The 12,698-nt window shown below is 37.5% G+C and overlaps 1 protein-coding gene and 1 pseudogene across 2 annotated transcripts; one reads left to right on the plus strand and one right to left on the minus strand.

Annotated features, from left to right (window-relative positions):
• Window positions 1-2,878: 2,878 nt before the first annotated feature.
• LOC122881544 lies at window positions 2,879-9,585 on the plus strand (annotated as a pseudogene).
• Window positions 9,586-9,735: 150 nt separating this feature from the next.
• LOC122881543 lies at window positions 9,736-12,061 on the minus strand. 2 transcript variants are annotated; one of them, XR_006379171.1, is made up of 3 exons: window positions 10,498-11,635; window positions 10,004-10,221; window positions 9,736-9,914 (listed from the first exon to the last, which is right to left on the minus strand). XR_006379171.1 is itself a non-coding variant. In XM_044207857.1 (2 exons), exons 1-2 carry the CDS (start codon window positions 11,325-11,327, stop codon window positions 10,140-10,142), a joined length of 912 nt encoding a protein of 303 aa, XP_044063792.1. In that variant the 5' UTR covers window positions 11,328-12,061; the 3' UTR covers window positions 9,921-10,139. The 2 variants fall into 2 exon arrangements, 1 of the variants encoding a protein (XP_044063792.1); XM_044207857.1 differs by lacking the exon at window positions 9,736-9,914 and having other exon boundaries at window positions 9,921-10,221; window positions 10,498-12,061.
• Between the last annotated feature and the right edge of the window lie 637 nt (window positions 12,062-12,698).

Genomic DNA, 12,698 nt, shown 5'->3' on the forward strand with positions numbered 1-12,698 from the left:
CGATGATGCCTGACCATTAAGAGCTTTGTAGGTGAGTAGAAAGATTTTAAATTCTATTCTGGATTTTACAGGGAGCCAGTGTAGAGAAGCTGACTGTCAATGGTGTCGAATGCAGCACTAAGATCTAAAGAGACAAGTCCATTGTCCAATGCAATTAAAATGTAATTTGTAATTTTCACCAGTGCTGTCTCTGTGCTATGATGCATTCTAAATCCTGACTGAAAATCCTCAAGTAAACTATAGTTATTTAGAAAGTCACACAACTGATTGGCCACTGATTTCTCAAGGATCTTAGAGAGAAAGGGAAGGTTAGATATAGGTCTATAGTTATAGTTATAACCTCAGGATCAAGAGCGGGCTTTTTAAGAATAGGTTTAATTACAGCTACTTTAAAAGGCCGTGGTACATAGCCTGTTAATAAAGACAGATGGATCATATCCAGTAACGAAGTGCTAACTAAGGGTAAAACGTCTTTAAGAAGCCTAGCTGGAATAGGGTCTAAGAGACAGGTTGATGGCTTAGATGAATTAATCGTCAAAGTTAGTTGAAGAAGGTTGATAGGAGCAAAGCAGTCAAAATATATATCAGGTTCTACAGTTGTTTCTAAGGTTCCTGTGTTTGAAGATAAATCGGCACCGGTTGAGGGCAGGACGTGATGAATGTTTTCTCTATCAGTTAAAATTTTATTATTAAAGAAGCTCATGAAGTCGTTACTACTCAGGGCTATAGGAATATATGGCTCAATAAAGCTGTGATTCTCTGTCAGGCTGGCTACAGTGCTGAAAAGAAACCTGAGGTTGTTTTTATTTTCCTCTATTAAAGATGAGTAGTAGGGTGATCTGGCATTACAGAGGGCTTTCCTATATGTTTTAAGACTATCTTGCCAGGCTAAACGAGATTCTTCCAGGTTGTTGGAACACCATTTCCTTTTTTTTTCTATAGTTTTTGCGATGTATGCATTCATTTGCGGGTTTGGGGGTTATACCACGGAGCTAACCTTCTTTCATTATCTTCTATTTTAGAGGGGCGATAGAATTGAGTGTCGTTCACAGTGAGCCTCCAGCACTATCAATAAGATGGTCAATTTGGGAGGGGCTGAAATTAGCATCCTCTGTTACATTGAGACATAGCATTGAATTAAATGCAGATGGGATCGCTTTCTTAAATTTAAATTAGACAGACATCTAGAGTAGGAGTTTTTGCCTAATGGCGTGTAGTCCTGTAATAGGGAGAGAGAATAGAGTTCAAAAGTTATGAAATAATGATCCGATAAGGATTCTATGGAAAGACTATTAAATGTTCCATTTCAATGGCATATACCAGAAAAGGGCGAGGGTGTGGTTAAAACAGTGAGTGGGTTTATGTACAGTAATAATGAGATAAATGCAGTACTAAGGCATCATTTCAACGTCCACATGAATATTGAAATCACCTTCAATAATTACTTTATCTGTTTTAACGACTAAACTTGATAAAAACTGAGAATTCAGAAAAAAATTCAGAATAAGGACCAGGACCGTGGTACACTATAACAAATAGAATTGGCTGTTGTGTTTTCCAGGTTGGGTGTGAAAGACTAAGACAAGGCTTTCAAATGAGTTCGAGGAATGTGAGTATTAATATAACTGGTCGGAGTGGATTCATTTAGGCTAACATTTTGTTCGTGACCCAGCCAGGTTTTTGTAAGACAAAATAAGTCAATATGATATAAGAGTTTAAGAGTCCACATTTAATTCTTTCATAATTTTGTGCTATGTCAGCATTTTTGTTTATGCTTCCTACGGACAGTCACTCAGCTCCCGAGCAGACGGGGGACGACTAACAGGAGCTACGTCTGGTCGGTCCGCACCAGCTACTGGGGGCTGGCTAACTACTGCAGCTAATGATTGAGTTCTCATGGTGCGGAACCTCGTTTCCAATTCACTAAGCCAACGCTACAAATAAACTACATTCATTACATGTACCATTATCACTAAAGGAGGCAGAGGAATAGCTAAACATTTGACATACCGAGGAGGAGAGAGCAGGAGAGTGAGAGGGAGAGAGAGAAGCTATTGCTTGAGCAGAACTAGTGTACTTTCGAACAAAATTAACTGTGATGAGCTAGAGAAGCAAAAATATGCTACTAGTAACACACAAACACCAGTGACTGGAAATGAGACAATATGCTTACTGCAGCACATCAGCACATCAGATAATCTGGGGGGCTTTTATTTTGAAAATCCAACTTCTTGTTAAGATAGTTACTGTCTGGGGCTTTTATTTTGAAAAACTAGGTCCATCCCTAGTTTCCTGTCAAGATAGTTCATTTATGGGCCTTTTTTTTAAACAAAAAAAACAGGAAAATAAAACCGAATTATTTAAAATGTTATCATTAAATTGATCTCTTATGAAGGATTTAATTATTTTCAAAAGATTGACCTCGTCTTCTGCTTCAAAGAAACACACAGACAACTTCTTGCTGATTAAATGAGAACATTTATTTATAGCTAAATGACAAATAACTGAATAAATGAAGCATTAATGTATGTTGGGATGGCACAGATGAATTCATTCATTACAGTCCTTGCTTTATTTATCTTTTAAATAAATGCTTGGGTATAATTATGCTGTCTTCTTTAATGTTGCACAAGAGTGAGTAATTTGCCAAACCTCTTCTATGTTGAACTCCATATCCTTCAGCCTACTAGCTATCAATGTTAATTTTGGTTACAGTTATTAAATTTTTAATATGAGTTCCAAATTGATAGTTTAGTGTATTTTATGAGACTCAATCAATTAACTGACTATCATTTCTCTTCTTTAAGAAGAGTGGTGCACCTGATTACTTTATTCATTAAAGTTATTTATGATTATCTTTGATAATTCTGCCATAATTAATTGATCGCACCTACACAAGTGGGTGCTCCCCTTTAAACATTGTAAATCCCAACATGTGTATATGATAAACAGAATATACAACAGATGAATAAAGATATTGAATGATGAAGTAAACCTGAAGTTATTGTCAATAGTGAGGTGAAGTATGTGATTTGATTATTAAAACCAAAACGATGAGTAATGCTAGCACAATTAACTACGGTGGCCTGGAAGTGCAAAACAACATTACAAAGTGTGAAACACTTTTACAAAGATCGAGACAAATTTACATTTTGGAAAACATTTTTACCTATCATAAAACACAATTACATGGGGGAAAACATTTTTACCAAGGATGAAACAAATTTACATTTTAGAAAACAAATTAACGAGACGAAAAACACTTTTACCAGTCCCGAAACAAATTTACAATGACAGATTCTTCACGGAAAGGGAATGTACCATACACCGGAAGTGACACGGTGAAAGGTGTTGTTGTTGGTGAGCGCGGTAAATTCGTGTTGTGGTTGTGGAGTTAATGGCGTAAATAAAGTTTATGGCAACCGAACATGGACTGCGGCCGAGGGATGTTTTGCCCGTTTTGTGGCAAACACATGAGCAGCTTAACGCGGTTTTGCTTTTCGTGTGGTCGGTGTTTGGAGTTTCTAAAGGACGCGGACCAGACGGAAACACCGGGGACGTCTCGACAGCCGGACAGTGCTATGCAAAGTAAGTTGTTATTTGTTATTTTTTTAGTGTAGCAAAACGCTAGCTATCTGAGGCCATGTGAATAAAAATCAGTAATGCTAATAATGATTTTTTGAGCGGCTTATAACTTTCTGTTTTGAAACGGAACTCAGCAGAACAGCCATGCCCATCATACAAACAGTTCATGGAGTACAGAAGCTCGAAGTCAAAAGAACGGCAGTCTTTTAACTTTGGGCCAAAAGGAAGATTTAAGCCTAAGGAAAGAAAACACGTCCAGGTAAGTTGTACTGACCGTCCTATACAATTTTGCAATGCTCTATATGTATTTGTGTGTATGTGTGTATTTATTTTACCTATGTATACATTAATTATATATCTTTGTTATTTTACTAGATAAATGTAGGATTGATGGTGCCACGTGAAACTGATGGAATCGATTTAAAACCTCTAAGAGGGAAAACACTCCCGTTATTTGCAGACCCGGAGGTAGCAGCACCTGATCTACTGAAACAAGCTGTACAGAAAATGAGAACATTTAACAAGGACATGCACGAAGGACCTTACGTCCTTTTGTATCCAGACTGCTCAGAGGTGGTCCATGTGCCTGGGTCAGAAAGGCCATTCAAATTGGCAGAATATAAAAAGGAAATAGGAAAGGCATATTCCAGGATCACTTTTTTCATTTGCCTAGAAAAACACTATAAAAGAGGTTAGTGCATCTCATGATTCAATATTTTTTACATATTTTGATACTCTGCTGGAGGATAGATAATGTTTGTTTGATTTATTTTTTTCAGTGGATGATACCTCAGACTCTGATTCTGATTCTGAAATTGTCATCACAACAAGGAGCACAGCTGAATTCAATCGAGCTGACACTTTGGTACATCAGTTATTTCTATTTGTATATATTTATGTATGTTTGTATTAGATGTGCATTGGATTTTATACATAAACTCTTTGTCCTGGTCAATAATTTAGTGGAAAAAGGTTTGTTTTGATTATTTTGCAGTAACTATTATACAGTAACACAGGAAACCAATCAGCATTGATATATGCTGTATGTGGTAATGGAAGCTGTTGAAAATTGTTGATAATTTTATCTGTTTCCTCTCAGGTTTTTGACCCACAAAATCGAAGTACTCCCAAACTCAAACTGGAAGATGAAAGGTAGGTGTTGCACACTTGTACACAAAGGAACTTTCAGGTGTGCATGTTGAAATTATTTCTTTACTTCTTGACTGGAAATAATAATAATAACCCATATCTTATTGGGCTACAGTGCTTTCACTACCGGGTAACGGGCAATTTAACTTTTTTTTTCTTCATTTAAATCACAAAATTGTGATAAAACTACTAGCAGATATTTCACGACTTATTCACATACACATTATACATTTATATTGCTGTTTTGGAGATGTTTTACCACTTTTGTTCACCTGGAAATACAGCAAGACTGCACATAACTCAACGTTGCTACATGCTATCGGCTGTTTCTGTAACTGACTGAGGTGCCCCCTCGCTCCCTACCTAAAGGACCCACAACTGCTTGTGTGAGCTTTACTTAATTCACCTGCAAGAGCTTATTGGTGTGTCCTAAAAACATAACAATAAGCTCTTGCAGGTGAAAAAACACAAATGACAAATTTAACCAAACCATTAAAAAAACATGTGAGAATGAAGTGGGGGGATGTAATGAAAGACAATGTTTGTTTGTTTTTTCTAGTGGTAATCAACCAATAGGAATCTTGGCTGTGTCATAATGTTTACATGATTTGACTGTAGGCCTGAAGGACACCTGCTGGTTTTAAGATGTCTGAAACACCCACTCTAGCCCAGAACACCTTGGCCACTAGAAAAGACCCATTGTCTCTCATTTCATCCGGTTGACTCGCTGACAAAGGCTAGATGCCAAATTGCATGAGAGTACTTTTAAATAATCTGTCTTTAAGTTGCTGATGTGATCAGAGAATTCGCTCTGATGAACTTGAAACAGAAAATACCATATGTGTAATATGATTTATAACAAAATAATCTTTTTTTTTTTATAAATCTTTCTGTTCCCTCTACTACTACCTTTTACTCAAAACTAGATTATAGCCTTTATCATGGAGCTAATCATTTCTATGTTTTATCATGTTTCAGAGATGCACCAGGACATTCATCAACAATTCAGCCAGGACAGGTAATAAGGCAGACTGGCACCAGACATTTCTTGCTTTCAGTGTTGTTGTTTCAGACATTTTAATCTTTTTTTTTTTTTTTCAGATAGTAATATCTGATGCTGAGGATCTGGATCCACCTGAAAAAAATCCAGAAAAAACTTCTTGCTACAGGTAAATAAAAAAATCATAATGACTGACATAATTTAAATTTATTTAACTGATTACATGGGGAGGACATTTTTGTTTGTAAGATGTTTTAACATGGAAATGTAATTAATAATAATATAATTTCCCAACAGTAAATACACAGACCTGTATTCACCAAATGTTGAGCAAGAGGATGAAGAGCCAGTTGCTGTCAATGTGAAGAATTTCCAACACACAGCAATGTAATATGACTATTTGACTATAGCACTCCTGTTTTTTTACTGTACAATAGTTCTGGTATATCTGGAATATCCTCAAATGAAGTCACTTTTTGTCATTACAGGAGGAGACGGACATTACATTACCTGACATCATAGCAAACCTGTCACTTCCTATTGATCATAAAAGAGTCAGCCGGTTCAACATCTCAAGGGCTAATGTTTGGGATGGGGCAGTCAGAGGTTTCAAGCGTACAACATATTCTGAAACCTGTGACATGCTGGTCAGATTTACTGATGATACTGGTGTTCTGGAAGAGGGAATTGACACTGGTGGTCCAAGACGAGAGTTTTTAACTCTACTAATGAAACACCTAAAAGACCGGCCCATTTTTGATGGACCAGAAGGGCATCGATTCTTGGTCTACAATGCAAATGGTATGCATATGGGTTAGATGTGTACTATAGGCTACTAATGGTTGATTAATGATCATTGACCATATATATCACATGACAAATGCTTGTATATTACAGTATATAATGCATTGTTTGTTTTAATTTTGCAATTTCAATTCATTCTCAGCTGTTAGGGAGGATGAATACTACCTGGCAGGAAAGATGATTGCTGTGTCAGTTGTGCATGGAGGTCCAGGACCCCATTTCCTGTCGAAAGATCTTGTACATTATCTTGCAGGCCAGCCTTCATTCAAAGCACCAGTTAATTTAATAACTGATGAAGAAATAGGGAAAGCTTTGCAAGAGGTGAGAATAGCATAAGGCTACGGTATGGTAGGGCAGGGTTTTACATTGTTCCTGCAGTGTTTTGAGACAGTGTTTACTTCCTATATCCAGTACAGAATTTGTTTCATTAATTTATCAGTTTTTGATGGTGTAAGATTACACTATGCTGTGTATGTATCTCATTAAAAATAGGCAAAGAGATACAGTGCTTACAGTTATTGACTGGGGTGTTTATGTCCTTTTTCATGTTTCAGATTGAGAATGCTGCTTCATTGGATGCTCTGCACGAATGTATGATGAGACACAGCACAATGTTACAGACAGCAGGGTGTCTGAGACATGTGGCTACTGTGGAAGAAAAGAGAGAGATTGTTTCAGACTACCTCCAATGGTATGTTATTGAACGGAACTCATCTGTAATTGACAGGTAAGATGATATTTGTAGTGATGAGATTTTCTTCTTTTTTATGTATTTATATAAGAATTTTTAGTTTGAAATACCTCAGGGTCCCCATCTTTGGTTTATGCAAGCATGTATATCCGTTACCAATTTGTCACTGTGACAAAATTTGTAAGTGCCTTCATTAAGTCTACACACGTTTATAGATTCAATTTAAAATAGATATTAATCTTTTTCCTCATCAATCTACACACAATACATCATAATGACAAAGCAAAAACAGAAATTAGATCTCAGGTTTTTCCTCCTGACTAACTCCTCCATAGAGTCCAAGAGGAAAATCAGTCCAGTTACCCCTTAAAATGATCCATCCACCTCTACTGCACATCTGGCAGCAGAGTGATGGTTTGAGGCTCACTTGATCCATCAAACCCTTGATGACTTGCTGCTGTTTATCCAACCACCTGCTCTATACTGTGCCAGTGTCATTTCCATCTGAAGCTATTCCTGCCCTGATTGGTGTGGTGGGAATTACTAGAATTGTTGGGTCTTTGTATATTATAGAGTGTGGTCTAGACCTGCTCTGTCTGTAAAGTGCCTTGAGATGACTCTTGTTATGATTTGATACTATAAATATAATTGAATTGAATTAAAGGGTTATATAGGTTATTATATAATATAATATAATATAAAAGCAGAAATAAGAGTGTGCTGATGTTGATGGGTGTGTAAAGCCTGAAGCTTCATACACAAGGAATCCAGGCTGGAATTATTCCAAAGGTGGTTCAACAGCATACTAAGAAAAGGGTTCATTAACTTATGTGAATGTGATATTTCTTTCTTTTTTTTTTATTAAATTGGCTACAATTTCTAAAAAAACTGTTTTGCATTGTCATTGACGTATTGTGCGTATACTGATGAGGAAAAAGATTAATATTACTATTTTAAATTGAATCTATAACACAACAAAGTTTTGAAAAAGTGCACGGGGCATGTAGACTTTGTAAGTGCTGGAGCCACCCAACCGTCTGTGTCGTTCCAGTCTTCTGTTTCTGTGTGTAATACTTAGTTTGTAACAATTAACTTTTAATGTGCAATGTAAAAACAGGGTTCTTTAAATCAATTTTCAACACAACCATTTTTCCCCCCAAATGTCCGTTTGTTAAAGTGGATAGTAATTGTAGAGAAAAGAATATTTAATAGTTTTCTTTAATTTAAATTCAGTTGCCACTACACAGCAGTGAAACAATGTTTTTGTTCCCTCTGTAGATTCAGGGAGGGTCTTTCAACCCTGGAGTTTTTAACTGCACTACAGCAGCACCCTACTTTGCTGGCCCCTGCCCTGTGCCACTCTGAAAAGCAACTCACTGCTTTTGACCTTGAGATACTCTTCAAACCTGGCCTTAGTCCTTCGGAGAGTAATCGAAGACTTAAAGAAAGTCAAACCATGGGCTACTGGGCCGACTATCTCCTTGTTTGTGAAGGTTTGTTCGTTTATTTGTTTTTTTATAACTAGTTAAGAAAACACATGGAAATTAAAGCTGCAAGCAGCATTTATCAGGGTTCAAGCATTTCCGGCCTTTAAGCAAATCTAGGACTAGTTCGCGCAAGTAGGTTTTTAAGATGATAGCAAATTTCTGATGAACAATTTGACTGACAACAGTAGTACTTGAGGCAAAGTTGTTCAGTATGAGGATATCTATCAAATGATATGCATCACGTGATTACAGGCCAGAAAACTTATAATAAAAAACCCTAATAATAAAAATCAGTACAATTACAATAGGGTTTCAGCTCTTTGAGCTTGAACCCCTAATTATGTATCTGAATTGTTTTTTTCTTGCAGAAGGCCAGGCTGCTGTGTCTGTGGAAGATGTTTTGATGTTTGCTACTGGGCTGTCTTCACTTCCCCATCTGGCTTGGAACCACTTCCACAAATAGAGTTCCTGGATGACTCTGCGTTCCCAATGGCAAATACATGTACAAACTCCTTGAAATTACCACTCCTAGACTCATACACTTTGTTTAAGTCACAAATGGACTTTGGAATTCAAAATAGTCCAGGATTTGGCTGTTTTTAAGCTAAATGATGGATAAACCCTAGAGTTAAGACTCTGAAAACATTGTTGTTGTTAAAGGTTCACTTTAAAGTGCAGTTACCCAAATTGTTTTTATAATGTAACAGTATGTGAGCATGTTTTTCTCACTGTTAACATTTTGAAAATGTTTTAGATTTGTGACTCTCAAACTGGGATCTATCTGTGAATCACTGTTTTAGATAAAGAAACAAGTAGTTCAAGAAGTATTGTTTTCTATACTACAAAAATGTAATAAATACTTATTACTATTTTTGATTAATTTACTTCACACTTAAAAACACTTAAGCTGTGGGTGACAGATTCATAAACATTGTGTTCAGACAGACAACAGTATTCCATCACTACAAAAAACCCTCCCTTTTTGATCATTTCATAGCTGAGCCATTTCTTTTAGTTTCATGTACAGTTCTGATGCAGACTCCCAGTTCTCTGGCTTCTGTAACTGATTGTGTTCCATGGCAAAGTCCAAGTACTCCTGCATGTTTGGGTCCCCACAAGGAGTCATTGACAAGCTAGCCTCAGGAAGGGCATCCAGTTCAGCCTGTTCAATTTGAAACCGCAGTCTCTGGAGCCAAACCTATGTTAAATAGAAAACATAAGTATTTCTTTTCATTTAAGCTAAAACGTCAGAATAATACTTTTATCTGTTTATTACCAATGTATCACCTGTGTGGTAAGTAGTAGAGTTCATTGGGCACTCCTCCTGGACATGCTGCTGTTCTGGAAGGGCGAATCCTGTGACTGTTCCACAGTCTCACACACTCATCCAAGTCCTTCTGAATAACATCACCAAAGCAATGTCTCAATAGGCACTGGTGCTCATGACTCCGTTGAAGTATCCGGCTTCTCTAAGGTCTGCAAATAACTCCATCCAGAACTGAGACCTATAGAAATTGATACAAATTGTAGTTATACTTTTAAGCATATACACATAAGTTTAAATAATAAAATCAAAGGTTAGTCGTAATGAAATTTATGGTCTGCATCTTTTGGTCATTCGATTTTCTTTTCAGGAACAACTACTTTTCCTGGCGGGCTGTATTTGTTTTATATTTTGTATTGATCTTTATTGTGCTCGTTTTTTTGTTTTTCATTACTCATTTCTGAGAAGAAAATCGAATGACCAAAAGATACAATGACCCTTTATGAAGACCACTCACCTTCCCTTTCTAAATATAAACCACCAGGACTCAATACGCTGGTTATTTGTAGATGAGCCGTACATGTGGCTGGACGCACCAGAGTAGTAGTCACTGTGATGGTGGCGTAGCATACATTGAATTGCAGCCATTATGCCGTTCTCAGTGCCGCAATCAGTCCTCAGTCTCATGGGGATGACACCGAGGTTTCGCACACATGACATGAAATAGTGAGCAATCACTGTTGGGTTATTATTTGTTGGTCCACATTCAAGCCACAGTACTTTACGTGAAAATCCATCTATGCATCCCGATATGGCCAAACCGAATGGCTTAAGTTTATCATAGCCATCTGCATGCCACATATAGTTAGGTCCCATTGAGTGGTAGGTTCTTCTTGTAAACCTTCTGCGTGTTCTGCTCTCACACCCTCGAGGATTAAGCTCCCGGAGCAAATTCATCACATCATCTCTCTTCACTCGAAAATTGTACTTTTGTTTAAGTACTTGCCACATCGTGCGGTAGCCAAATAGTTGTCCAGGTCCACGAAGTTCCAATCTGATGGCGTTACTCACGGAGTTTGGAGAGGAATAATCCTTTCTGCGGTACAACCCGGCTTCGTTCAGTTTACTTTTAAGAGTCCTCAAGCTGATGTTTACACCGTGTAGACTTGACATCATGTCCACGATTACAGCGTACGAGTGGCCCTCGTTAAAATATTGAACACATTGATGAAGTATGTCTGGTGTTTCCGTCTGGTCCGCGTCCTTTAGAAACTCCAAACACCGACCACACGAAAAGCAAAACCGCGTTAAGCTGCTCATGTGTTTGCCACAAAACGGGCAAAACATCCCTCGTCCGCTGTCACCATAAACTTTATTTACGCCATTAATTCCACAACCACAACACGAATTTACCGCGCTCACCAACAACAACACCTTTCACCGTGTCACTTCCGGTGTATGGTACATTCCCTTTCCGTGAAGAATCTGTCATTGTAAATTTGTTTCGGGACTGGTAAAAGTGTTTTTCGTCTCGTTAATTTGTTTTCTAAAATGTAAATTTGTTTCATCCTTGGTAAAAGTGTTTTTCCCCATGTAATTGTGTTTTATGATAGGTAAAAATGTTTTCCAAAATGTAAATTTGTCTCGATCTTTGTAAAAGTGTTTCACACTTTGTAATGTTGTTTTGCACTTCCCGGCCACCGTAATTAACTTATCTAAAAGGGAATTAATTTATTTTACCCGACATCAAGTCTTTATCACAGCAAAAACGTGGTTTAGCCTACTGTTTTGAAGTGCTGGCAGAGATGAGGCATTACGGCTGTCTTTCCAGTGCTTTGTACAGGATTGAATCTGCTGTGCAGCGGAAGTTGCAGGCTGTTTGCCTGCAGGTCACTCCCAAGTGACTACGTGAAAGCAGTTGGTCACTGAGCTTATAAGATCTGGTGGTCTCGTTTCAGGGAAGATGGCAAAGGTTTCTTCAAAGTTTCTTCGGTTCTACACTTTTTGTTGTGTTAGAACACAGATGTTGTCCAGGCTTCTTTCAGAAAGGCTTTGCTTTCAATGTTGGCTGGCTTCGGGCTGATTTTGTCTAATATGTGATGTTGTGACTTGTCGAATAAAATATCTCTGGCTACACTAACTTCTTTAACTAGGCTTGAGTAATTCCAATGGCCAGATGAAACTTAAAAAGGAAATAACGTGTTATAAAAATTACAAGTCTTAGTGGTAATGTTACAAAAATATAAAAGTCAAAATAAACAACTCTTCAGTTGTGGGAGCAGAGAAATTCAGGCCTAGATGGAATAATGAGTCTGGGTTCCTTTTCCAACATTTTCCCAAATACTCAGATGAACAAAAACTGGAGACACCGGAGAAGTGTGTCTGTCACAAGAGATAAACCTGAGTCAGTACCGGTACAGAACTAACTACCAAGCACTGTGCACTGTGTTTTATAGCCCAAAATGTCCCTCCTTCTCTGGTAGATTCTCCACCTATTTTCTATATTATATATTCTAAGAAAAATCCAACTTTTCCAAGAAATAATGGTGTCATAGAAGAATATAAAGGGTACCTTTTTCGGCAGCGTGCATTACGCTCGTGCACATGCATGACCTGTGGTGTATGAGCATCTATGAGTGACGCATGTCTGGGGTGCACGGGGGGGCTCTGTCCTTATAAAAATTGTTTAGGGGATAGTTGACGATGCTATAAAATATA

The sequence above is a fragment of the Siniperca chuatsi genome, linkage group LG9 (assembly GCF_020085105.1).
Source record: "Siniperca chuatsi isolate FFG_IHB_CAS linkage group LG9, ASM2008510v1, whole genome shotgun sequence".
Taxonomy (NCBI): domain Eukaryota; kingdom Metazoa; phylum Chordata; class Actinopteri; order Centrarchiformes; family Sinipercidae; genus Siniperca; species Siniperca chuatsi.

Coding starts and splice junctions, on each gene's coding strand:
- LOC122881543 (XM_044207857.1), bottom strand. CDS start 11,327: ATGTTTTGCCCGTTTTGTGGCAAACACATGAGCAGCTTAACGCGGTTT. Junction 10,222..10,497: donor TTTATATTTAGAAAGGGAAG/GTGAGTGGTCTT, acceptor CAATTTCTATAG/GTCTCAGTTCTGGATGGAGT.